This window comes from Anopheles merus, chromosome 3L, assembly GCF_017562075.2.
Source record: "Anopheles merus strain MAF chromosome 3L, AmerM5.1, whole genome shotgun sequence".
In the NCBI taxonomy this organism is placed as follows: Eukaryota; Metazoa; Arthropoda; class Insecta; order Diptera; family Culicidae; genus Anopheles; species Anopheles merus.
Genome location: NC_054085.1, coordinates 7097496 through 7120606, shown reverse-complemented (window position 1 = coordinate 7120606; position 23111 = coordinate 7097496). Strand labels below are relative to the sequence as shown.

General features: G+C 43.2%; 1 protein-coding gene across 4 annotated transcripts; it reads right to left on the bottom strand.

Annotated features, from left to right (window-relative positions):
* Window positions 1–1734: 1734 nt before the first annotated feature.
* LOC121599158 (caM kinase-like vesicle-associated protein) lies at window positions 1735–22423 on the bottom strand. 4 transcript variants are annotated; one of them, XM_041926716.1, is made up of 10 exons: window positions 21488–22422; window positions 18047–18237; window positions 8895–8985; window positions 7185–7388; window positions 6738–7079; window positions 6523–6675; window positions 6318–6462; window positions 5999–6209; window positions 3318–4120; window positions 1736–3257 (listed from the first exon to the last, which is right to left on the bottom strand). In XM_041926716.1, exons 2-10 carry the CDS (start codon window positions 18078–18080, stop codon window positions 2199–2201), a joined length of 3042 nt encoding a protein of 1013 aa, XP_041782650.1. In that variant the 5' UTR covers window positions 18081–18237; window positions 21488–22422; the 3' UTR covers window positions 1736–2198. The 4 variants fall into 4 exon arrangements, with proteins under 4 accessions (XP_041782648.1, XP_041782649.1, XP_041782650.1 ...); XM_041926714.1 differs by having other exon boundaries at window positions 1735–4120; window positions 21488–22423; XM_041926715.1 differs by lacking the exon at window positions 21488–22422 and adding an exon at window positions 18624–19834 and having other exon boundaries at window positions 1735–4120.
* Between the last annotated feature and the right edge of the window lie 688 nt (window positions 22424–23111).

The window sequence follows — 23111 nt, the reverse complement described above, 5'->3', positions numbered from 1 at the left end:
TTAATAAATAAGCAATAGTACCATAGAACACAAAAGTGAGAGTACAAAAGAGATAGTTTTATTGTCAAAAAAGCGTGAGCGCCTATCAAATTGTTTTGGGTCGAAAAATCGTGCTGAGGTCGTATATTTTCTCGTTCTACCCAGCAGACCATCCAACCTGACCTGAGCGAGAAAGCATTCGCTCGATTTTGTTACTTGGGAATTGCTGGTTTGTTCGTCTAGATAAGCTGCTTTAGTTGCGCGAATTTGGCTAAAGTCAAAATGGTCTGTGTAGCAAACGTGTCAAAAGTTCATAGGGTTATCAGTGACATGCAGCAGCATCTCGAACAATTTTTGGAAGTTGTAAGTTGCTATCGCAATATATTTAAAACTAGCTACATAGAAAATACATGCATAGTTACAGGTAGTGTTGTACCTTGGCAAAAATGATTTATTGTTATTATAGAGACTCTTAACCCATCGGCCTCATTCTGCTCATCTGCTTACTCAGAATGTATTTTAGAGTGTTTATCGGATCAACCTTTTGGTTCGGATTAACCTTTTGGTTTGTTAATCGAGTAAACATTTTGTATTATTGTTTGAATTGAATTAGAACTGAATTTGCTTTTATTATTCTAAATCTGTTATGAGTATTGAATTTAATGCTTTGACTGTCAAGATTATTGCAAAACCTTACCATTGCACATCCATTTTTGCGAAGTGTTTAGCAAAATTCAAAAACAGCCAATCAACTTATACTAAATAAGCTCTCAAAACACATAATTACAAAGAACCGAGTAAAATTTTTCGCTGAGCTAGTTGAAGTGAAATATTTTGTTGTCACTAAAAATCCAATTTAAAAAATCCAAAAATGTAAACATTATTTTAGAGTGCAGCGGTATGGTGCTGGATATCATGAACGGATTTCACCACGAAAAAACAGACCAGTATCAACCACATTGGAGTACAGTTGGTGGTCAAAAATGGTTCATTGGTGACTCAAGCCATGTAGCAATACATATTCTAGTGCATCACACGTAAAAATCTTCAATTATCCAAGAAATTCGCTTATTTTATCCAGTTGGCCGTCTTGCCCCATATGGCTGGCACTCTTGCCCCATAGCCCAAAAATTAAAAACGGCTTTTGATACAGGGTTTCTCACGATTTATTGGTTGGTTCCCATCAATTTTTGGTTAGTTTCCATATTTTTTTGGAGCGTTCCCATGATTTTTTGGTCGTTTCCCACAATTTTTTGGTCTAACTGTATTGATATCCAATCGGAAAATACCAATAAATTATGGGAACGAATTAAAAATCTATGAGATACGACCAAAAAATCGTGGGAACGCACCAAAAAATTATGGGAACTGACCAATAAACCGTAGGAAACCCTGTAAACAAGTTTTAGTGAGTTATAACATGAAGTACTTAAGGTGGCACACTTTCTCCAAATTCCGCTACATGTCGAAGGTGTATTCAAAAAGCTACTCCCCGTATATGACGACCCCCTTTATCTAATGTTGGTCCTTGGTTTCGACCTTAAAGAGAATTGTTATGCACGCTAAAATACGGTATATTCAACACCTTTACTTAATATGTCTTACCTTAGGAATAAGCACAACAGTGGACAATGATGAAATGTGTTTGACCGCATGTTCTTTAGAAAAAGAAGGGAGTTCATTGCTCTGAACAATGATTTGTGCATTGGTTCGGTATATACTTAGATACTTGGTATATTAATTGCATTAATCACTTGTGGAGAGTTTAATTTTACGTATATTCTTTATTTCAATATCCATATTTTAAATTGATTTTACTTACATTTACAGAGCAACATTGACGTACCCCTTACGAAGATAGCGTAGAGTATCAGAATTCTCTCTGCATTGTTTTCCCATCCTATGTGATTCACTTTGAATTGAAAGCTACATACTCTCTACCTAATCACACTTAGTGCGATAAGGCACTACAGCGTTTTTTGACTTTCCTCTTCTTTTCTCCATAACTATTACCTCCTACAATCGTGTGTGATCTATACAAAAATATGCTAACACTGAAACTGCATCGCTTCGCTACTGCTTACATCACCGATAAGTAAAGCTACGTATAAATACACATGGCGTATAGAAAAGAGGGTGCGTATTGTATGTACAATCATCTCATTGCTATCGAACACCCTCTCAAACACCCTGATTGTGAGCAGAGGAATCCGTCCATCCTACTTGTGCGTCGTAATGGTTGCCTCTAGCTGTGCCTGGATCTGTTTCACGGCCGAACTGGCTACCGCGTGCCGCTTCAGGAAGGTATTGATCGTCTTCATCGATCGATTTTCGACCGCCTCCATCGCATCCCAGTCCACCGAAACCGAGCTGCGCAGTCGTAGCGCACTGTTGCGCAGATTGTTCGCCGTCACCGTGTCGTCGAGCGTGGTCTGACCCGGGCCGGTGGGGCTGAGCGTACGGGGCAGTCTGGCGGCCGACGTGGAAAGATCATCCTGTACACCACTCCGCTCGAGATAGCGCCGTGCGACAGAGTTGATCGCCACTGGCACATCTCGACTGCTGAGCTGATTGACGCGAAACTTGGTACGCTTGATTGAAGCTGAATGCGTTATCTTGCTGCTGTCCGATGCCGTTGACGATGATGACACATCGAGACTCTTGGTTGGTACGATCGATCTCGATCTACTGCTCTCGGAGGTCCCGACAGTCGTCACACTCGAACTCGCATCTTCCACTACAATCTTCTGCTGTTTAACGATCGTTTTGCGCACCGTAGTAGTGGAAGCGATCTTTCCCGAGGGTGTACTCGAGAAGGACGTAGTGGTTGTGGTCGTCGTCGTCGCCGTGGCCGCTCCTTCTGGATCTTTCTTCTTCTTCGTCGTTGATGACATGGTCGACTTCTTGCGTACAATTGTACCGACTGTGTCTACCTTTTCGCTTACCGTCGTCTCCTGCGACTGTTCGCGCGATAACCTGCCAGACGCGTTACGATCGCAAAACTTCGTATAGTTCTCCTTGAACACCGAATCTTCGTTGCAGAGGCTGATCGATTTGGGAAGGAACCGGAACGTAGGCAACTTGAACGGATCGTTCGCGAGGAAATCGGGCCGCTGGGCCAGCTCATTCAGCTTGTTCTGCGCCCGGGAGGTGCGGATCGTGTTCACCTTCGACTTGAGACTCTCCAGCTCACTGTCCAGCTCGAGGGCAGGTGCGGGGGTTGTCGGTGTGGTGACGGTCGGTGCGTTCGGTGCCGACTGCTCCACTCCATCCAGTGCCTTCACGTTCGTGAGGGAAAGCTTTAGTAAATCGGAAAGTTTGCGCAAATCGTCACGTACCTTGTCCCGGTGTGTATCGGTCACCGCGTCACCATCACCCGCGGACCCGACGGTCCGTGGTGGGTTCGGTTGGGCAGGTGACGCTGGGTGTAGAAGGTGTAGTGATGTTGTTGTTGGGGATGGGGCCGGATCCGTGCACACGCTTGCCGTGGTGTCACAGGAGGACGCAACAGAGTCACTATCTGCGGAAAGGAAATCGGACGACACGGACGTACGGTTTGGCCGTCCGTTGGATGCGATTGTATCAGTGTGCGTGTTGTTGGTGTGTGGGGATGAGTTTGGGACGGGATGCGGCTGCTGGACGACGATGACGATGGTCTTTGATGCCGGCTCAAGACCACCGTCGGTATTTGCGCAAGCTGGCATTTGCTGGTTAGCAGTAGGCGCTCCTTCCTCTAAGCTACTATAGCTACTAATACTGCCATTACTATCACTACTGCAAATACTTCTACTACTACCACCACCAGCTGCGTTACCACCCTGTACCGCAGGTGCCTCATCGTAGCGGGTGCTGTTAGACTTCACACTGCGCTGACAGCTGTCAAATCGCTCGCTATTAGTAGCCGGCAAAGTGTTAGTTGAGAGCGGCAAGCTGTCGGATGCGATCGACTCTTCTGCTTCAGCTTTTGTTTGTTGCGTCAACTCCAGCACTATTGGTGGTTTATCCGGATCGTAGTGGTGTTGCTGGTGCTTCGTTTGCTGCTCGTCGTAACGGCGATGGACATTGTAGTTCGAATCGCTACCCTGATTCGGTGCTTCATTTTCGGCGTTACTCTCTGCGTCTTCATTCACGTCGAGGGCTACTACATATGCGACACGTTATATAGAAGAAATAGCAAAACGTAGCAAAGAGCGAAATATTAGATGCTTTGTACAGCAGCGGCGATCTACTAGGATGCATGCAAAGCGTGAATTACTAAAACACAAATACACACATATTTAACTCTAGGTACCGTTGCGCACCATTGTTTTTTACGCGCGGAATATGCGTTTTCTTAAGTATATGGGGTTCTAACTCTCGTTTAGCAGCTCCGGTGACGCCGCTTGCAGATCCATTCGCTTACGGCAAGCTATTGCAGCATTATCACCATCATCATCATTATCATCAGCATCATCAGCGTTTTTTTTTAGTGTGATCGACACAGCGAACGCATTAAAAGCATTTTCGAAGAAATCATCCACGAAGCGGTAAGTTAGAGACACGTAAAGGGAGGGAAAAGAAAGCGAAGAATTCATAAGCACCGAATATAAGCAAAAATATAGGCGAATGTGCTTTTTAAGTTGAACACATTGAGAATGGACGACGAATAAGGGTGGAGCGATTAGATTGAATTTCCCAATGGCTTTAAATCTTCCAAAAGTCAATGTTGTTGCAACGGATTTTAAAAAGTTCGCAAAGGAATGGTTTAAAGATAAGTGGCAATGCAAAACCGCTAAAAAAAATATAACATAATGCACTCTACTCTTTAAGGGTAAACTACTGCTCGGTCAAACTCAAACTGGATGGTCATGTTAGTTAGCCATACGGTCAAAAGAAAACCACGGCAAAACACAATTGTTACCGGCAAATCGGAGTGGATGGTGAACGCAATAAAAGGGAGAACACATTGCATGAGGAAGTTGGTCACAGGGTGTAGGGTCTAAAATACTATCAACTATCATTTACATTTCCATTTCCTGCCCAGTCGTTCAGTGGTCGTCGTCGTCAGTTTGTGGAGCGAAGGTACTACGTCGTTCCGCGTTGCGATCGTAAGCTTGCGTCTCGGCTGGTGTCGGCACGTGGAGTGTTTTTGCTTTATTTTAGTACGTTTATATTTACATCGAGCCGAATCGTACCCTAGATGCTAACTAACTTTAAGCGACAGCTTCGTGTGAGCTTCGAGGAAAACTAATGAAACTATAGGGCAGGTAGGGCGTAAAGTATCTCTAGCTCTAGAGCGGGAACAATATACTCAATTTACTGTCCCGGTCTGTGCGGGAATGCAAAACATCATTATCATTGTACCGACCGACCCGAACCGACACCGTTGGACGGAAACCAAATTGGATATGGGATCGAAACGGAGGAAACGGGGAATAGAAAGATGGAAAAAGATAAAGACCAGTTAAAAATGGATTCGGAGTGGTAGAGCTGTACTAATCGGAGGGTGACGGTCGTATGAAGGAATCTGCTGTTGTTTAAATGTGACAAAAAGGCAGTGGTGAGCTTATGGAAGTGGAAATGTGTATTTAGTTTAGTGCTTTATCGCCAATGCACGTGCTTTTTGGTGTTAGTTGATTGGGCCGCTTGCTGTAGAAAATAATGTCGCTTCATTCGAACTGCGCATATACTGCCTTTGATGGTGATGATGATAGTGATAATGACATTGATAATGACGATGTGAATGTACTTGAATGAGGACAGTCGTTTAGAGTTCTTTTGTTGCCAAATATGTTGCCAAAATGTAAACAAATAACGAAATATCCATTTCAAACAGCTAATCGGCACCGCTTGGTAGCAAATTTAGCCAACGATACCTTTCCCCTTCTTTGCAAGCTAGGCGTCAAACAATACTTTAACCCTCAGCACATTTCTACACCCTCAAGAGTGCCATTTAGCTGAACGGAACGAACAATAAAAAAAAATGGAGCCACAAAACTATGCGCTACGCAAACGGGTCACGTGCGGTTTGCCGACTAACCTCGCGCTATGCTGCCCCTCCGGCTCCCGGACGTGTTGCTGCCGTTCGCTAGCCCAGCCAGCTCCGGTAGCGTGGGCCGTCGCAGCTGTACGGTTTCGCCGGACGGCGCAATAATGTTCTCCGTGTCCTGCTCGAACGCGTACCGATTGTTGGGCGTTTCGTCCCACTTGCCTACCAGCTCCTTCAGATTGTCCTTAGCAATTTCGGCGTTCTGTAAAGAGCAAAGAGAGAGAGAGAGAGAGATGCAGTGCAATTGTGAGTGTGGAGTGGGACTAGCGGGTTTCGAATCAGGCTTGAGTCGTACGAGCTTGTCGCCTACCGTCACATTACTACTGTTGTTGTTGCTTTCCAGCAGAATCGGCTTGAAGCTGTTGGTGAGCGATGGTCGCCGATTCGTTGGATGGTATTGGGGTTTCCGCTTGATCCACTTGTGTTTGAGCGCATCTTCCGCTGTCAAACGCTCCCTGGAAGGATAGTACACAGTGTTAATGAATTGACATTGCTGTAACATCGCTTCTGCATACTTTTGTTCCTTAACCAAACACCGGTTGATGAAGTCGATCGCTTCCTCTGAAACGTTGTCGAACGCTTCATCCAAGAAATCGTATCTTCCAATCGTTATGTTGCCCATCGTCTGAATGTCATCCTCACCGGCAAACGGTGAAAGTCCGGAAACTCTGCAAAAGGGTACGTTTTTAATCAACCAATTTCATGTGCATCTTCAACCAGCAACACTCACAGCACGTAAGCGATCACGCCAACGCTCCACATGTCCGTGGCGAACGAGATCGCCTCAAAGTTGACCACCTCCGGGGCGACAAACTCGGGCGTCCCGAACAGCACCTGCAGCTTGTTGTCTGGGTCGTACTCGCGCGCCAGCCCGAAATCGATGATCTTGATCCGGTTGCCGCTCTCCGTCAGGCAGAGTATGTTCTCCGGCTTCATGTCGAGATGGATGATGTTATTGCCGTGGATGTACGCGACCGCATCGCAGATCTGGCGCATAAAGATCGAGCACGCCTTCTCGGTCAGCACGAACTTTTCGTCCAGCACTCGATCGAACAGTTCGCCGCCCTCCACGCTGGTAGAAATATAGAAAAGGAAAAAGAAGGAAGGTTAGTGTAGGTGTATTTAGATCGATTGAAACGATCGCCCCGTCCCCGTTCGGACCGTCGGTGCTACTTACAGCTCCATCATGACGCAGAAGGTACGATCGAACTCGTACGCCGCGTACAGCTGAGCGATCTTCGAGTGGTGTAGCACGTTCATCATGTGTACCTCGCGCTCGATGTTGCGCCGGTCGCCCTTCTTTACGATCTGGATGAATTTGGCCGCCAGACGGACGCCGGTCGACTTTTCCTTGCATTTGTAGACTACGCCGAACTTTCCCCTGCCGAACACAGAACCAAGAAAGCAATAGCGGTTAATGATGGTCGGGTAAGTGTTGCACTTAACAAGCTACTGAATCCTGTGATCGTAAAAAACTGTTAACAACTTGGCCAATTGCATGTAAATAGTAACAACCTGTGATTCTTGTCTTACAGCTGCCACACGCAACAACTGTTCGTAGGGACTTTCAGTTTGCTCCGCGCTTTGAACCATTTGCTCGACATCAATTTATTTTGACATTTTCACAGTACATATTTCGAGCTGTCATTTACCGATTCGCTTGGCTACGGACCGCATTCCGTTTTGCTGCGGCGTGCTAATGAATAAATTACGCCGACTAGACCAGACGACCAGACCATCTAAAAATTGATTCAAGCTCGAACTGCTCGAATATGATATATTAATCGGCCTCAAGAGGATGCCTGCCTCGAAAAGGGACACTTACCCGTGGAGCAAAACAAGCTCAATTTAGCTCAAAAGCCGAAGCAAGTTGCCGGTTGTTTAACATGTTAACCTCTCTAATAATAACCGTATGATCAATGGACGCACCATTAATAAGCGATGACGCATTCAATCAGGAATGTCCACTAATTACTCACAAGCTTCCGATTGATTTCGACGTTGTTTGTGTTTTTCTTCCCCATTTTCTGCTCCCAACACCTAACGTGGTTTTCTGGTACAGTTGGCAAGCTGGCAAGTATTATTCATCAGACCGGGAAGCCTTTTGCTTTTAACATCGCTACACGTGCAACATATCGAAGGTTGTTGCAGCGGGAGTGGCCACAACCATTGACATCGCGAAACACTATTCGTGGTGTATTATTTTGGCTGCGAGAATCTTAACCGCTAAAACTATCATACGTTGCACCAGTCCTGGCACGTTTAGCAGCGCAGACGTTAAAGACATAGCCTTACCACGTGAGTCCAACCCTCCGACAACTAATTTGACCCCGTCGGCACGAGGACGTGCACCCAGGCAATGGCGACTCATGGTGAAACCATTCGAGCGGGGATTAAGCAGCCACAGCTCCCCTCTCCTTTCTTCTTCTTTTTGCCTATATTACTAGACTAACAGGTGCTTCAACAGCCACTCTGACATCGTTCTTCGCTGTCGCGTCACACTCGTGGACGCGACCAATTGCGGATGGAAAAACATTCTACCTCTACACACACACACACTCACACACAGATATATTTTTCCCTTGCCACCCGGGGCTTCACCCGGGAAAGGAATCTACATGACCCCGCACACGGCCAGACTGCTTAGGCGCGGTGTAGATGCCACGAGAGCATGTCAACGGATGATGAAAGATGGACAATCGCCATCCCGTGTCGACGCTAACGGCAGACGACGCGCTAGTGACGACGACGGCGACTATGGCGACGGTGGCAACCACAACACGACTTGCTTGCTTTGCTGGTGCGTTCTAATTTTAGCCCACCTGCCAACAACCACCACCACGTAATACACACACAACCTCCATCCCAGCTTGGGTTTGTTACTGACCTGCCAAGCTCGGAGCTGAGCTCGTATATCTGTTTTGGATCGATGCCGCGCTTAATTTCCACCTCTCGGTACGGGAACGCTGGTGGAATGTCTGCAAAGGAAAGAAAAGGGGGGAAAACTATTACTCAAAGGAAAGTGAAATACTCTTCGAAAAAGAAAGTTCAAGTAAAGGCAAAATATCACATAATGAGCAATTAAAATTGTACCATAATCTGTACTAATTTCGAGTATATAGCGAATTATACAAATCGAATGTTATTCTAGTAGGATCAAACGCATCGTGTTTTTCTCGTTTGGATGAGGAGTTTCTTTTCTTTGTACAGGTGCTTCGCATACTTTCACAAGCCATTTTAACGAGGCGAATGTTTTTATTGAATAATTGCGTTTATTTCGTTTAATCACTGACATTGGACTCTTATCAGTTACGTTATGTTCTAAACCGACGATGAATTTAAAGTCACAACATGAGGCCAGTACACCTTAAACAATATCAGCAAAAACGTAAATAATTTTGATGCATATTCTTTTATTCTAAACCAGAGGTCTTTTCCCTTCGCGGGCAGCATTTTGACGTTACCTTTAGCTGATTCATGATCGTTTAAATCTCCTTTTAATGAAAAAATATCAACTGAATGTATCAAAATTGTACAACTTTCTATTATTGAAGATCTATTTTAAATTGAAAAAGTAAACATTGAAATTTTGATAAAGTAATAAACTTTTCTTTTACAAAGTCATCGCGGGCCGTATTCAAGGCTCTCCAGGGCCGCATGCAGCCCACAGGCCATAGTTTGAAGACCCTTGTTACAAAACATTGACAAACTTCTATCGGAAATCTGTAAACAGTTTTTCAATAAATACTTTAACAATAACATAAATCTGAAAAAAAAATACAAATAACAACATTTTAGATAGTTTTTTTTGGGTTTGTTTTGTTTTCAAAATTTAGGCTAATTTTAAGAAAAAACTCATTATTTTCATATTGCTCTTTGCAATTTTGGTAGAATAAAAACTAATGAAATAATAAATTCTTGCTAGTTCATTTTGTTTATTTAATAATGTTATTGGACTCCGATAGTCCTGAAAGAAAAGTCATTGAGTATCAAAAATAGAATTTTTACTGCACCTATTTGGATGTTTTAATTCATTAATATGTATATTTCTTTATTTAAAAACGTTGATTTCAACACGTACAACAGGAAGTGATAAAAATGCACTTGTCAAGCCTTTTACAGGGTTTGCCACGATTTATTTGTTGGTTCCCATAATTTTTTTGGCTCTTCTCACGATTTATTCATCGTATCCCATAGCTTTTTGGTTCGTTCCCATAATTTATTGGTATCGTCCAATTGGATGTCAATACAATTGAACCAAAAAAACGCTGTGGGAAACGGCCAAAAAATTGTGGGAACTCACCAAAAAAAATATGGGAACCAACCAAAAATTAATGGAAATCAACCAATAAATCGTAGCAAACCCTGTAAATTGTTTCAAAGTGTCAATGCAAATGAAAAAAATATAAAACTGTATCCGATGGTCTTCTTTTTAGTACTCACGATCTCTCCCTACTAGATGTCAACAGAAGGAAAGCAAACAACTGCGCACTTTCACCGCACTGATACAGAAGCACTCCTTCGGCTTAAATTGACCGTGAGTATCGTTTTGGGGGAGTACACAGACACACACATAGTCACCCACATCCGAAAGTCCAAAGTGTCAACAAAACCCGACAGTGACCGTTTGTTGACCGCCAAAATTGCTACCATGCGATTGCAACGAATGTCACCCGATGAATCGATGCTCCCCGTGTTCGAACCCGAGGCAAGACGTGATGTTGAACATCCCCATACTCTTGGCATCGATCGAAGGAATTTCGCTCGTGGTACGAAGTGGCGAGCGTAAGGGGCGTCACGCGTTGGTGGTGCACTGTTTTGTCTGCCATAGCGATCAGATCCTTGTTGGAAAAGTACCCAGGCAGACACATCTCGGCGGAGAGTCTCGTTCATTGAAGTATGGATATGGACTTAGAGTTCCGGAATGTTTACATGTTCGCTCAAAACTTTCGTGCTGCAACAACCGAGCGTTAAACGATCAAATTCGTTTAGCTGTACGATCGTACGAGTGTCAATTGGATTAGACCGTCGTCAGCGCTCAGTAGCTACCGAATAGAATTAATTAATCCAACTGTATGTATACACGTCCGCATGTCAAACGGCCTTACAACAACCCCTTCCCTCCCCTGAATTTAGTGACGCCGAGTAGGTGACGAATATATCACTTGAGGACGTCGACACGGCTGTAACTGGCGTTGAAAATTCGCGAGTCAAGTGAAAAATAAATAAAAATGAAGGAATAACAGACACTCCCCGAATCCAAATGCAAAACGCTGTTTATTTCCCTGCTCGTCTTGGCAACGGACTGATTACTGCCTCGATTGAGGAAATGATGTTGGCAAGCGAACTGCATCATCATTCAAATGGAGGAGGAAAAATGTAAGCGTAAGGGTCACGGTGGGCCAACCGACGATGTACTGTCATGTGGTTTTGAATACTTTTAATCACCAAAATACAGCTTCCGAGGTGGAAAGGAAACAGCCGAAAAATTGAAAACAGAAGCTCGAGGAGACCTTACATGGCGATATGGCGTGGTTGTTTGGCATGCAAATTTGTGAAAAAGGTAAGAAACAGTTGAAGCTGTTAAATCTTTTGTAAGAGTTTTCATCTTCGTTGCGTTGCCAAACGATGGCATGACATTTAAGTGCATTTTAGCACTAATCTGTAACAGCTTTATGACACAACATTTGGGCAGTTAAATATTTTCAGTGCTCTCCTCCCTTGTACTCGATTTATATTGAGAAATGTTCTTTTTCCTTTGCCAATTTCGTATGTTCTTAATTGTTTCTTGAGCTTTATGGTAAGTTGCAGCTCTGTTATGGCTATTTAGCAAGAACATAATTTAGACACATGCTATGACAATTATCAGTAACCGTATTAATCTCACAACACTTGTAGGGAAGTGGGTCGTTGGAGCAATAGCGAGTCCCATGATATTATTAATTTAATATAGTTGTTTTAATTTAATTTTATATAATAGAGCCTTAAATGCAACCACCATTTGATTAAGTAAATTATTAAAATATAATGTTCCCCTGCTAGCCCGTAAAGTTTTTTTAGGCCGTTCACAAGGACAGAAGAGGCGTAGTAGGCCCAAATTGAGGTGGCAAGATGGCGTGGAGGCGTCCGCCATTAAGACCGGGATAACGGACCGACAGACGAAGGCGCGAGACCGTGAGCGGTTTCGGACACTCCTGAGGCGGGCCAAGACCGCAAAGCGGTTGTAGCGCCGGATAAGTAAGTAAGTAATGTTCCTAAACTAAAAATATAGTGAACTCAGAATCGAAAAAAACGGTACTAAAAATGTAAAAGATCAGAGCAAAACGTATATTGCAAACATGAAAAACAAAAATATAGCAAAAGAGGTTAAACAATATTCAAACAGGATCGTTAAGATTTTGTTGTATAGAGACTTTGAACCTATTCGCCTTATTCGCCTCTAATAGATCCTTTACTATGTTTAATGGCTATATAAAGAACGAAACACTTCTATTATTTGATAATTTTAACAATGAAGAGGCATACAAACTCTTCATTTCGTTATCCTTTGGCCAAACTAGACCGACTATGAGTGAGGAGTAAAATAACAAGCAAAAGGAGTTTGAATTATGATTCGGACAAAGGATCGTGAGTGATTGTATTTTTTAACGCAATTTTCTTATACGGCCTTAGCACAATTTTTTAACAATTTTTTTTTCACGAGCAAAATGAGCTATGCTACAAAAATTCTATCGTTACGCTTTGTATGGGAAAAATCCGCGACGCATTGATCTGCGAAAATTATCGAATATCAGAAAAATGCCATAAATCAAGGTTGATGTTTTTGAAAAACGTCATGCAAAAGCAAGTTGGTAAATGTTTTGGTTCTCTTTCAATAGTTTTGGTGATAAAAAATTATTTAATTAATTATCTTAAAAAATAGTTTACCTACACTAAATACTGAACTAGTTGGAAATCTACTTCATGTCGGGGTATGAAAAAAAAATAGTTATACGTTCAGCTTTACGTAAGCTCCTATCGATTTTTTTTCGATCGAAAAATGGTCCTGAGGCCAATAGTGTGTTGTTATTATGATTGAAAATTGAAGCCAATATTCTCAAACATCGATTGTATCGTCACTGATATTCCTGATATATTTAGATCCAGGCGCACAGCAACAAATATGTTATGGCCTTTAATCTTTTAAATGTTAGTTTGGTCATTTTGAAATTAACATTAAGCAATTCCAACTGCAGCCATACATTTTGTTTTTTGAAAAAAATATAATGAAGAGGCTATTTTGGCTAATTAAATCGAATGACCTACAATAATGATTCCTACAATGCCTTGACATGATCGATCGTCTTTCAGTCTATTCGTCCTAGTCAAATACAGGCTCTTGGCACGATACGGATCTGCGGTACAATTGAGCTTAGTATGCCCAAAACAAGCAGCAGACTAATCTTTAAAAAAAGAAAACTAGAAAATAACTTGAAGTAAAGTTGCATTGCCAATAATGTAATTGCTGCAACAAGCAGCACATTAATTCATTTGCGTCAAGGATACTTCAAAAGCTTCATGGTTCAGCAACAAACAATATTCAAAAGTACCCAACCATTTACATTGCCACATAGTTTCCGCCCTAAACCATTTGCAAAATACTAACATCCATGGTATTTTTATCTTAATTACCAACATTATTCGCAGTGTCTCTCGGTGCTCCGTCGCCCCACCACACATAGTTCCTCATCCAATCGATTACAGCTTCAATTGACCAAATAATGTTTGCGTGGGCAGCGGGAAGACATATCTACATCGGCCGGCTAATTATTATTAGCCACGGTCAAACTGGCGGCCAATCCAACGCAAATGCACCCCGGCATGACCTTGAGCACAGCTCATGTCATTGGCGGCTAGATCGCGGCTCACAACATCCCACCCTCGGTGATATGGGGAATGGGTTCGTAAGGACACGCAAGCTTCTGACGAAAAGTGCATCATTTCCTGTGTGTGTGTGTGTGTGTGTGTGTGTGTGTGTGTGTGTGTGTGTGTGTGTGTGAGTGTGTCTTTTTTTGCTTATCCCGTTTGCCCATCACTTTCATAGGTTAGATAACTCCGTCCTCTTCTATCCCCCGCTCAGTAATCGATCTTCTTCCGGGGTGGAATTTGGGGTGGAGTCCCAGCATGGCGATGACTTTATTTCGGGAAATTGCAATCATCGTCCGATTTCAATGTACCGGCTCGCGAACGCTCAATGAACGTGTGTTTTGTTGGCTGTACCAAGCGGCCATTGCTCTGTGCGCTCTAACCTCTACCTAACCAAACAAATTCGCAAAAAAATCGGGTCAATCTACACGTAACCTTGGCTGTAGGGAGCCCTGGGAGAGGTGACTACAACAGTAAAAACGAAAAAAAAGATGATACCGTTGGTTCATCTCAATCGAATCCATTCATTTTTTTAAACATTAGGTTTTTGGCCGCGTTCTCTTGTTCGGACATTAATCTTGGCGCTGTGTTTGGCTTCTAAACAACTTGGTTTTTTCACTAACGCTTGATTGGTTCTAATTTTCGTTCATCACTCATCCACTTGTCGTTTCGCGCCGTTGCTAAAACACAACTGCACAAAAGAAATGCCCTGTGTTGGAGCAGAAATGAGATAGAGCACAGAGCGTAGACGATATTAATCAAACGATCGTTAACTACCGATCGGCGCACAATCGACATTATCGGTTTGTAGTGAAAATCGATCGGTGGGTGCAAAATTGTTGTTTTGTTTTCTACCTTCCCGGCTACAAACAGCAAGCTGGCTTCAGAAACAGTAGCACACAAAAACAATCGAAAAGCAGAAAAGCAAGTGCTTTGCGCATGAGGATGAGATGCTACAAAAGCGGTTTATGTCGATCACAAAAATACAAATAGTACAAATACACGTCCCAGCAGAGCACTGCCATATTTTTTTGCAAATACAAAAAAAAAGACAAAGCTGTTTGCGTGACTGTTTGTTTGATGTGGTCTATTTTTAGCCCACTTGTTATTCCAATGCAATACCGATTGGCTATTCATGTACTAAAATGAATGATGGAAGCACTAAAAACTACTTTCCATCCATGGGGGTTTCTAAACATGTCTTTTAGCGTGCTAATTATTTGAAATTTCATTTATATTAATTCAATTTACGCTTTACTAAACAAACAAGATCGAGCATTTAAATAAAAATGAATCAATAAAACCTGAAGTTACAGGATATTAGTACAATGCAATATCTAAACAGTGTCTGCTCTCTCTGTTTCTCCTTTTCAAGACTACAAATAAATGTCTAACTGACCTTGCACTTTAGCAATACACAATTTAACAACTCGTCCCCCTTGCCTACACTGCTGCCCCACGCGCTATTTTTAGTTTTGAAAGCAAAACTAAAAATCTACCAAAGAAATGGGCTACGAGCGTAAAAGTGACCTCCAGCGTGACAATCATTAATCTTTCGCACAACTTTCTTTTGCTGACCGGGAACATAAAAAAAAACATTAATGTTTCATCCTATTTCAGTCACACTCGAAAGTCCATCTTGACGGAACAATATATGTGCGCGTGACATTCTATGAGTGAAATGTGTGTTCGAGGGGAATATATTTATGCCTCTCCCACACGGCTTTGCAATAGAAAGGCGGTTTCCATAAGAATGGATGAAACAGAGTGTACATATTTGATAAAACAATCCTTATTTTTGTGCTGTTGGAATAGATCTAAAGTAGAGTGTTACTTCTGCTTACGTTCGAAACATGCTTTCGCTATTAATTGTCGACCAAACCGACTGGCTTGGGACACCAGTAAAAAGATCACCGTCTGTATAGCGTTCGCAGTTTCTAGTGCCTTTTTTCTTCATCTAGACATTAATCATCAAACGCGGGAACGTTGCCGATTGTCATGAAATTTGCTGCCAGGTTCATTTGCGCGTTGGACAAGCGTAGGAGACAGAAAAACAGAAACGCCTTTCCGCGCAAACAAATAGCCTGTGCGTTGTATCCGGCCAGATGGAAACGGCGGTTGTAAGCTGTCGTGCGCGCGTTTGTTTGTTTTGTGGTCGTAGAGGTTGTCATAGGTAAATTCTTTCGCACCCAGCTCAAAGTGCAAAGCGACTAACGAGCAAACAAAGCCGACGGTAACACCGGTAACAATTAAAGGTGTTAATACACGGGCAGCGCTTGCTTCAAGTTCAAGATGATAGTTTATATTCTCAAGAATGTCACACCTCGTCAGGCAAGATGTGAATATACTGGAAAATGTCAAGTATCGTCTAAAAAACTGCTTTTCCTCACATTATTCAATCATGAATTGCTACTAGCTTTTTATCAATGCATTTACTGTTTAATTGTAATATTTTTCTTTACAATTTCGATTCATATAAACTCTTGATTTAAAAAATATGACTTATGTTACAAATAATCTACAAATAAATCATATCAAAGTATATATATAATATGAACAAAAAATTAACAAAGCTGTTTTACAATGGAGACGCCCGGTTATTTAAATCAAAGTACTGATTGTATACAATTTTTTATTGAAAGTGTGTATCATTTGAATTTCTTTAAATTTTGCTAAAACATCGTGCCAATAAAATCACAAAATAAAATTTATCACACTTAAAAAAATTGGAAAAAAATATTCCAAAGGTGAGGTAAGCTCGAATTTTTGTTTGGCTTTCATATTTTGCTCAAAAAACGTGTTTGACACTCAGAACAAAACACCGTTTTTTATTACTTTGATATGACAGTCTTTCTACTCATTACATTTGGCAAAAAAAAACATGGCCAACATGTCGCAAACATTAAAAAGAACTACAAGTGACAAATATTGCAGCTCACGACTAGTTATTTTATTTATTTTTTAGTTCTTTATTCTTTAAGTATTATTGCTTCCATATCCAATGTAATATTTTATTTTTACACTTAACGCGCCAGTCGGATGCGTCACTCTTTCTGCGACGTTGCGAGTAATACGTTTGCTAACTATTGTACATTCTTGTGATCATCTAAGACACCCGTTAAACATTACAAGGGTTGCGAGTAGTATCATCTGCTCTAAATCTTATGGTATTTAAAAAAATCTTATGTTTTTTCAATTTTTAAATTTCAAAACTCAGTTATATACATTATATTAGAATTTTTATACAACAAAAGATTAAATAAAATAGTGTGTCTATCGAAAATACATACATACAATATTTATATCTTATACCCTGCACCGATATCTCTTCGTATATTTTATGTTATAATCATATGATGTTATGAATCGTCTTCCATTTGAGTAATTCTCCCATACCAAGGATTTTATTATGTGGTGAAAATAAGTCTCGTAAGTATGTGAAACGCTGGCGTAACCACGTGTGCCGTAATGTGAGAAAAGAGGCAAAGTACTAGGCGTCTCCATCATGAGAAGTCGCTGATAGTAGTTATGACAATGATTGTGGTTGTGATTTTTTTTTTCAATTCTACTTAACACCATAAGCGCCCCATCATATGAAAGCGTATGACGGCTTTGCTTACCACTCACATTTGTGGTGATCTGGGATTCTCTTTAGAACGAATGAAGGGGGAAAGAAAGATCGAGTACGACATGTGTTACGCCGCTTATCGCATTGAAACAAAATAGTGATACCAGTCTCGCGAGAAATTATCGCTCTCATCTTTCCATGCACTACGTGCTCACACAGCGATGTCAAGCTGGCGGTCAAAGTGTCAAAAAACTGATTCACAGGTTGTCATTATCTTAAAGCAGCAATAAAATGTTCAAATGTGTGTTGGATGGCAAACACTTTCTTACGTCATTAGCAAACACTAGAATTTGCAATTGAATGTTTACCTTCAACAAAAATATAAATATAAATAATTGATGTCTATCATGAAGTTTAAACATGCCCAAAAGTGTCGGACAGTCGACTTGTACAGTTATGAATCAGAAAAATGTTTCTTTTTTCAGAGAATATATATCCTATATTAAATATATCCTATACATGAACGTTATGCAAACTCTACCAAAACCCTAAATGTGCTAACTTACCTCCGAGGGGATCTGTTTCATCCACGTGAATCATTTTTGTTGCTGATGCTTTTCCGCTGCTGTAATCCAACTGTTGTGTGTTTTAATTCAACGTTTCAACACGTTTGTAAATGTCCTCTTCAATGTACTGTATTTATTTTTAGTTGATTAATTTCTCCTAGCTGCAATCGTGCCCTGATTGAATATTTAATCTGAAAAAAGAAAAAAATATTAAAAAAAGCTCAAAAAAATCAAAAACTAAAATAAATGCTTAATCAATTTTGTTTGATAACTTAATTAGTAATTATTTTAATATTTTACATTCTCAAGCTGTTTATCAAATAAATACAATTTCCTCACAACAATTCTGTTAATGAAATACGATCGCGAAGTACACCTTCCCTATAGATCATTTCTCATAGCAGCTCTGCCCTGTTGGCAGCTACCGCAAACAGTACAATGAAAAGCCGTTAATTCATTGTCAAACGTAATTGGTGTGTAATTACTGCTCTTGAATTACAAACCCGGCCTAGCCGGCGTAGAAAGCGCCACCATCTCGCGCCCCTCCCAACAGTCCTCCCAAATCCCGCGTTCATACCTCTCGTAAGCGTGGACCACAACTAATGTACACAACAGCTGCCGGGGCACGGTCTCCGAGTCGCCGAGTCGCCGATGTGAACTGCACCGATCGATCGATAATGCTTCAATGAGTTCAAATTCTTCGCATGGTTTAATTAGCCTAGGGCTAGCCCTTCCCGTTGCCATTGCTCCTACAACTACTACTACTACTACGATTACTATTGTTTGTCGCTTTACTTCTCCTACCGCCGCAAACAATCGCCATTTCACTTTCACCTCCATCACGACACGGACGACCGAATCCGATCCGAACCGGCATTCGAAGGGAAACGATCATCAACACACACGCACACATGCTCTTTCGTCTTTCTTCTCCTTCCCCTCCACTCGACAGTCGGACAGTATGCCAACTTTTACCAACCCTGACTCTTGCGCGCGAAAGGATAGCCAACGGTACCGGGTGCTTCGGTTTGGGGCGAGGTTAGGGCCACCCGCTGTGCCGAGCTGCTTCCCGCTTCCGGTCGCTTCGCGTGCGGGCAATGTGGCGTGGGGCACGTTTTATTTATCATTCATTCACCTTTCACCCGTGGCGGAAGTGTGGTTTTTGGTGTGGGTTTTTTTTTTTTTGCTGTACTATTTTCACCTACACTGCCGGATTAAGTCCACTCTATCGACGCTCGTTGATTTTATTTCCCGCAGATGGGGAACGTCTGCCCGGAGGATTACGTTGGATTTACGATGCAAACCGGGCTAATCTGGTGCTGTTTTATTACGCGTCGGCTGTGCGTGTGTGGCGTTCTACTGTTTTCCCTTATATGGCGAACCGCGACCACCGTTCACGATCATCGCCCGGAAGGAAGCGATCCCACAATGTAAACAAACTGCGTCGAAGCTAATCTGAAAAAGTAGGTGTTTCGATTATCCGAAACTGACAAACGCACACCACCGTACAGCTATATATGCGTGTCGTCACGGGCGGCACACGCACACGCCGTTATTCATAGTTTGTGGACCCACAGACCCCTCGCTCTGTGTGCGTGTGTCAGTTTTTTGCGATGTTTCTGCCCACCCTTTGCCACAAAATGGACAAAATGGATGCAGCGGGACACCACAGTCGCCACCACCACCTTGCCAATTTGCGCCCTGGAGCGGAAAAAAACACATTCACCGCCGTCACGCGTTTTTCTTTTCGGCATTCCGGCCTGAATCTGGGTCCGAACCTCAACCGCCACCGGGTGGGATGTTTTTGTTGCTGGTAGTAACCCATCCCTGTCTTGCTCTCTCTCTCTCTCTCTCTCTCTCTCTCTCTCTCTCTCTCTCTCTCGCTTTCGCTCACTCTTTTCGCTCAAAAGGCACCAAAAGTAGAATGGAATGGGGATGCTTATTTTTGGAAATTGCCGACAACGCTGAAGACGGCGAGCGAGAGGCGATGAGTTCGACGTACACGGCCACAACACAACTACCCTTTTCTTTGGCACAGGCCATGTCTGCCTTCTCCTACCGTTTGTGCTGGTGACGTAACGCGCTCGACAAAAGCGCAAGCCCAAATTGTCGTCGTTCCACCGGTGTGTTTGTGTGGTTAACTGCAAAGAAATTGATCACTAAATAGATGACGGCAACAGCGACGGAACCGATCATCTCCGTGTTCGATGGAACGCACACACAAACACACCAGCCCTGCTATTCGATCGCTCACGATACCAGCCCAAATGCCAGAAATAAACATCTTGCCACAAGCCCTTCTCAAGGTTAGAACTGCTTCACTTCCTTCCCCTGACACGGTGGTATGGTCGGTGTTAGTCGATTGCGTTCTAAAAACGATCGATATCCGCTCGCGCCATCTGGCGGGGAGTTGCTGACGATCCCCCCGTACAAGAACAGCATCCGGAGAGCATCCGCGGGGAAGTGTCTGTATCTTTTTCTGTATGTTTTTGTTTGCACATTCCAAGCTGCCCACTTACGTCGAGCGAACCCAGCCCTCGTTCTCTCTCTCTCTCTCTCTCTCTCTCTCTCTTTCTTTCTCTTTCTTTTTCACCATCTCCTCAGCTGTCTTTCAAACGCTGGCGGCGTTCGGTACGGACCTTGGTCCCTTTTTCATCGATTCGCTCTTGCTTTCTGCGGGTTCTTTTTTTTTTTAGGGTCATCCCAGACAGATCTCCCTTTTCGCCGTTGCGTGTTTGAATGTGTACCTTTGTAGTTGTGTATGTGTGCGCATATTGTCCCGTGCATTACGCGGCGCTAAAGACGCACCGATGAAAAGTGCATTCCTTACGCCTCGTCGCCATAATGTCGCCATTATAGAGCAGGCCGGTAGTGTGTGTGTGTGTGTGTGTGTGGGTGGGTGGGGGGGGAGGGGGTGTTCGTTTTAGTGTATTCAGGTTTTGCTCCGTGAATTACGTGGTTTCCGAGATAGTCCGACTGTAGTGCAGCAGGATCCGCTTTATCTGTCACATTTTGGGGACAGAAAGCGTGCAAGCAAGCTGATGTTTACCCTTCAATGTCCCCATTTCTTGAGCCGTCCGTTCAAACGTGACACAGAAGTGGAGGCTTGGTTTCGCAGTGGAAATGTTTTACCGAAAGCGCTTTGTCTGTCTGTTGCAACCAGCGTGTCTATCCGGCTGGCTGCGGAATCGCCGGCGATCGATCTCGCTTTAAAGAATGGGTGTCTAGTGAAACGAGCACAAGCTACTGAATTGCGTAGTTGCTATTGTTCTAATGCATGTACCAAGTAAAAAAGGTACATAAGGAATAAGGTACAATAAGGAAAACCTGATCTACAAAAACCATTCATAAAAGTATCATAATGATCCTTAAAATGACCAAAAATTTGACTGTATTTATCGGGAGTTTCGTAGCTAAAACACGTCAATACAAATTATTCACCTTTAAGTTTGCTGCTGATACTGCTGCTACTGAGTGGCGCTGTTCTATTCCACCACAACAGGTAGTTGTCGTCGATCAGAGTCTTCCGAGTGGCAAATATAATTACACGCACCCGTACACACACTTTCGCACGTATCAGTATGACATTAGTTCGTGGCTGAAAACACACAATCGATTCGCGTTTTTTGCGTTGCCGTTGTTTCTTGTTTCTTCCTTTGCTTCACACACAAAAACACACACAAGGGCGACGTGGATATAGCGCAACTTCTTCGATCCGGATTATTGTGTTCCTGGTGTTTCCTTCGGGTTTTATTTCTTCCTTTTACCTGCTCTTTCTTCACTTGCTTCCTAAGCGCAGTACTAAAACGCACTTGACTTTTTCGTTGTTTTTCCTTACTTCAAGAGGAAGATAAGACCCCGAGGTACCCAAACGTATGGATTGGCGAACTATGTAACGTTAGACTTTCTCGCTCTCTCTCACACACACACACACATCCGTGTACGATTTCTTCCTTCACAGTACGCACACACGCGCGCCACACTTTAGCAAAGGGCAAACCACACGAACCTGCGATCAATCGATCTACGGCGCTGGATTCTCTTGCTCTGCTGTATTCCGTTCTCCTTTGCGCTGTTTTGTTTTCCCACTCCCGAACGAGTTGGGAAAGAGCTCCTGGAGTGTAGAATTTGCTTAACTTCCTTCGGTATCGACTTTTCCACCGGACAATCGGTACACGGAACTGGCAGACTCAGAGGCAAGCGAACCGCTACTGTAGAACTTAATTTCTTCCTTTTTTTTCTGCTCCGTTTCTCGAAACAAGCGCGCGCACCAACCGTTCGCACGTCGTATCGCACCGAGAGCAGCACTGAGAATCGCTCACTAATCTGCGCCAGGTCCCGAAAAATGGCTTTCCGTTCGGTGCGAATCGGGCACCCCTTACCAACCTCGGCAAGCGCGATCGCGATCTGGCATGCGGACGAGTTGCGCAGTGCGCGATTTTCACCCCGCAGCTGCGCCGGCTGCTTCCTGCAGCGGGGGCTTACCCAGGGGCATGAGTGCCACTCACGAAGAGAGCAAGAGAACGAACCACTCACGTAGCCAGTGTCACAGTGCATTCCGGCAGCAGCATTTTCCCAGCAATTTTGAGACATTTTCTGCGTGCTGTATGGTCAGAGACGCTTGCCGATCGAACGAAGAAGATCGCAAGAGAGTTTGAATTTGTCGCTCTGCGCATTTCGCTCACGATCGGTTCAGTGAGTGACCGTGCAAACGCCAACCGCTGACGCGATGAATCAACCCGAAGGACAACACGGACATTAGGCACACTGTTGAGCGGACAGCCGCAGGCACGGAACGGAAATGCACGGTCTCAGGAATGTCGCAAGCCACCCATGGCACAACGCGCGGCGATCGATCTTGAACCTTGCTTTTATTTCTGGCACCAGCTTGGTTTCCCCATTGCAAACCGAATATCGGCACCGAATAGGCTCGGCCGTCGCCTGGCTGTTACAAACTGTCGGTGACCGGTTTTTTTTTGTTATTATTTTTTTTTTTGTTTTGCTTAACCACCTGCTTGCGCGGCTTCTTCCTGTGTCGATGTAACGCTGTTTGACCGGTGCGGAA

Bases quoted from the DNA above. Each gene is read 5' to 3' on its own strand.
- LOC121599158 (XM_041926714.1), bottom strand. From the start codon at position 18,080: ATGATTCACGTGGATGAAACAGATCCCCTCGGAG. The intron at 8,986-18,046 runs GTAAGTTAGCAC...TTTCCTTTGCAG, and splicing joins TGAAACAGATCCCCTCGGAG to ACATTCCACCAGCGTTCCCG. The intron at 6,463-6,522 runs GTATGCAGAAGC...CTATCCTTCCAG, and splicing joins TGTTTGGTTAAGGAACAAAA to GGAGCGTTTGACAGCGGAAG.